Source organism: Colobus angolensis, unplaced genomic scaffold (assembly GCF_000951035.1).
Source record: "Colobus angolensis palliatus isolate OR3802 unplaced genomic scaffold, Cang.pa_1.0 Scaffold316, whole genome shotgun sequence".
NCBI classification, from domain to species: Eukaryota; Metazoa; Chordata; class Mammalia; order Primates; family Cercopithecidae; genus Colobus; species Colobus angolensis.
In genome coordinates, this window is record NW_012116444.1 from 505,207 (window position 1) to 509,342 (window position 4,136).

Here is a 4,136-nt window from a genome sequence, read left to right on the forward strand (position 1 = left end):
TGGTCTCGATCTCCTGACCTTGTGATCCGCCCGTCTCGGCCTCCCAAAGTGCTGGGATTACAGGCTTGAGCCACCGCGCCCGGCCTGTCTTGATCTCTTGACCTCATGATCCACCCACCTTGGCCTCCCAAAATGCTGGCACTACAGGCATGAGCTACTGCGCCTGGCCAGCTGTTGTTATTTTTAAGTACTCTCTTATTCATACTTGGGTAGACCTGCTTTAATCTGTAGTGATGAGATGGGAAGGCCCCAGGAGCCAGGTTTTCCCAGTGCCTGACTCTGGCTAATAATCCTCTGCCCTGCTAATGTCACTGCTTCTCTTGTTTTCTTTGTGGGTAGGGTGATGGCAGGTAAGGGATGCTAGAAGAGTAAGAAGGGACCCTGAAACTGCCTCCTTCCAACCTGACACCTGTCCTTCTCTTTGTTCAGGCCGCAGGCATGGTTTTGGTCAACTGATGTTTGCAGATGGTGGCACCTACCTGGGTCATTTTGAGAATGGGCTCTTTAATGGCTTTGGGGTATTGACCTTCTCAGATGGTTCAAGGTGGGTATGAGGTCATTCCTTTCTTAGCCTTAAATAAGGGAGGGTCTGACATAAAAATGGGACACTGGTAAATATCTGGTCAATCCTGAGCTTGTCTCACTCCCTGTAGAACACAGATGAGGGATAAGTAGTCCTTTTATTGGTTATTTTTTAAGTGGACCTAAAATTTGAAATGTCAACCAAGTGAGTGACTTTCCACCCCACTCCCATTCCCGTCCTATTTTCTTTCATTGAGATAGGGCTTCATGGCATATATACTCTCCGATCCTTCTCTGCTGGTTGGGAATAGATGGGGTAGATGGAGCTATGTGACAGGAGGAATCGGCTTGCTCCTTGGCATTATTAAATAACAGAGATCAGCAGCTGCTCAACTCCATTAATCTGGACAGCTAACTTTCCACTGAAGGCTAACTTCTGGTGTTTCTGCAGGTATGAGGGGGAGTTTGCCCAGGGCAAGTTTAACGGCGTCGGAGTCTTCATTCGATACGACAACATGACCTTTGAGGGGGAATTTAAAAATGGCAGAGTAGATGGTTTTGGTAAGTTGCAGCCCAGCAGGATGGGTGACTTAGGTGGGCATAATATGGGTGGAAATATACCTGTTTCGTTTTAATCCTGCGGGTGTCCAGCAATCCATAGTGGCCATCCCTGACGCCTATCCATTGAACTCACCAGTAGAGTACTCCTGAGTAGAGCTGAGAGTTTTTCTCTTCTTCAGCCTCAACATATCAAGCTCACCTTTGAGACATTAATGCCATTGTTACTCCCATGTTTTCTCTGCCCTCCTCAAAGGCCTGCTGACTTTCCCCGATGGTTCTCATGGAATCCCCCGCAACGAAGGTCTCTTTGAGAACAACAAGCTGCTGCGGCGTGAGAAGTGTTCTGCCGTCGTTCAGCGGGCCCAGAGCGCCTCCAAGTCAGCCAGAAATCTCACTGCCTGACAGCGCAGTGGGCACCAGCTGACAAGTATTGGGTAAAGCCATGCGCCCCTTGTTGACTTGAGGTGAACAAATGAACCAGAGCTGAGATGAGTTGACAATGACAGCGGAGCAGAGGTCTTGTATGTGCCCTGTCACCTGCCATTCCAGAACTGGGCCGCAGAAAAGTGCTGAGGATGCTGGCCAGCGGGCGCTCTCAGTCATTGGTGGTTCTGTCTTTCCCTGACCCTTGTGTGCTGGAGGACAGAGGAACCGCCTCTTCTCACTGTTGATACTCTGTTCCTAAGACCTCGGGTTACCCAGTGCAGCCTGCTGTGACCCTTCTGCTTCATTTTCGGCCAAGTGATACAGAACCTTCATTCTGCTGCTTTTGGGGCAGGTGATTCTGCCCCACCTTAGGGCCAGTGCTCTGTGCTACCCCTGGAGAAACAGGAAAAAGATAGGGGTGGCTCAGTAGAGCAGCCCTGTGAAAGTCAAGGCCAGAGCTTTTCTTTAATTTTTTTATTATTATTATTATTTTGAGATGGAGTCTCACTCTGTCGTCCAGGCTAGAGTGCAGTGGCGCAATCTCGTCTCACTGCAACCTCCACCTCCCAAGTTCAAGCGATTCCCCTGCCTCAGCCTCCTGAGTAGCTGGGACTACAGGAGTGCGCCACCACACCTGGCTAATTTTTGTATTTTCTTAAGTAGAGATGGGGTTTCACCATGTTGGCCAGGCTGGTCTCAAACTCCTGACCTCGTGATCCACCCACCTCGGTCTCCCAAAGTGCTGGGATTACAGGCGTGAGCCACCACGCCCAGCCTTTTATTTTATTATTATAAAAAAATGAGCCAGGTCTTGCTATGTTGCTCAGGCTCGTCTCAAACTCCTGGGCTCAAGCGATGCTCCTGCCCGGGCCCGCCAGAGTGCTAGGATTGCAGGTGTGAGCCACTGTGCCTGGCTGGCAGAGCTTTTCCGTATGTTACTCCTCATGCTGGTTGGAATCATAGGTCCAGGCTTTCACTTGGTCTGATCAGACTGGTATTCATTCCTGCCTATGCCCCTGAGAAGGATTCGGTAAGAGTGCTATTTCCTCCTCCCTTTAGAAGACAGACTGTCTTCCTTCACCAAGTTACAACAGATGATCCCCATGTGTGTGCCTCTCTCCTTCCTTAGATGGGGAACAGGATCCCTTTTTGGGACAGTCAAGAAAAAAACTCATGTAAACAGTAATCTTATTAATTGTATATGTGACTAACTCCAGGGAAAAGGGTAGAATATTTAGGCCATTTCAGGCCCTGCCATGGAGTGAACTGAATTCGTAGGGATGGCTTGGGCTGACACAGTTTCTTCCCAGTGGACCGATAAATCAGACTCACCCGAACCCCTGGGGTTTTGGTAGAATTGGACCTACTCTAGGACTGTAGGGAACTAAAGGAGCATTTGGCTCACTGTAGCTCTTCTATCACGAGCCTTGACCGTCAGGCCGCAGTCAGACCTTACTGATGGGATCTCTGCAGTTTATCACGGAGGCCTCCCATTACCCTGGTACCCAAATACGTCCCCCACCTCTAGCCCCCTAGCCTCACACTAAATGTCTCCTCAACAGCAGATGGTGGTGGAAGTTATAGCCGTGTGCCTCTATTTATTCTCTGAATTGTACTGTAGAAAAAGGTGTTTATAAAGAATAAAGAAATCACCAGAACTGCCTATACCTAGTTTTCCTGACTTTCTGGCCCTGCGTCTTCATGAATATCAACCCATTTGCTGTTTGTAAAAGTTAATCAGATTAGCCCTTGGAACTGACCCTGCACACTTTACTATATCAAGTCATTTAATTTTCTCAGCCTCTACAGAGGACATAGGAATTTTTTTTTCTTACTTGAATCAGACAATCTCAGGCTGCCGCAACTAGTAGGTGGCACAGCTGGGTGGGATTTGTAACCAAGTCTTTCTGACTCCGTCTCCCTTTACTGGACCCCTCTCACCCTGAGCATCAGAGTGCCTAAGTCCTGAGACTAGTTATGGCCACACCTGCTGGGTTACCTCTGGCAGGTCCACTCCTGCCGGAGTTTCCCTTTCCCTGCAGTGGGAGAGTGGTGGAACATTGACCCCCACACTGACCCTTTTACATGCATCCTTGTTGGAGGAAGGTACTATTATTATCCCTGTGTTACAGATGAGGCTCAGGGCAGTTAAGCAGTTTCTCCGAGGTTCCATAGACACTAAGGGGCAGATCCCAGAACTTAAACCCAGACCTGTTTAAGCCCAGAGGCGGAGCTCTTACTCAGTACACTACCCTGCCTGCCTAGCCTTAACTATTCCCCCAAGTCCTAAACTTGATTCTCTTCTGAGCCCAGCTCCTCTGGAAGTTGCCTGTGAGAGGACCCCAGGCACTAAGCCCCAAGCTTTAGTGCCATTCAGAGCCTGGTTTTGGGTTGAAGATTGAGATCTTTTATTTTCTCTCCTTTTTTTTTTTTTTTTTTTTTTGAGACGGAGTCTCGCTCTGCCCCCAGCCTGGAGTGCAGTGGCCGGATCTCAGCTCACTGCAAGCTCCGCCTCCTGGGTTCACGCTGTTCTCCTGCCTCAGCCTCCTGAGTAGCTGGGATTACAGGCATCCGCCACCACACTCGGCTACTTTTTGTATCTTTAGTAGATATAGGGTTTCGCCATG

General features: G+C 49.2%; 1 protein-coding gene across 2 annotated transcripts in view; it reads left to right on the forward strand.

Annotated features, from left to right (window-relative positions):
• MORN4 (MORN repeat containing 4) overlaps positions 1 to 3,174 on the forward strand; it is a 21,202-nt gene extending 18,028 nt beyond the window's left edge. For both annotated transcript variants that reach the window (XM_011951174.1, XM_011951173.1), the window contains 3 exons: positions 430 to 544; positions 974 to 1,083; positions 1,337 to 3,174. In XM_011951174.1, the coding sequence (XP_011806564.1) occupies positions 430 to 544; positions 974 to 1,083; positions 1,337 to 1,485 (374 nt within the window). In that variant the 3' untranslated portion in view covers positions 1,486 to 3,174. The remainder of the gene's footprint in view (positions 1 to 429; positions 545 to 973; positions 1,084 to 1,336) is intronic.
• The last annotated feature ends 962 nt before the right edge of the window (positions 3,175 to 4,136 follow it).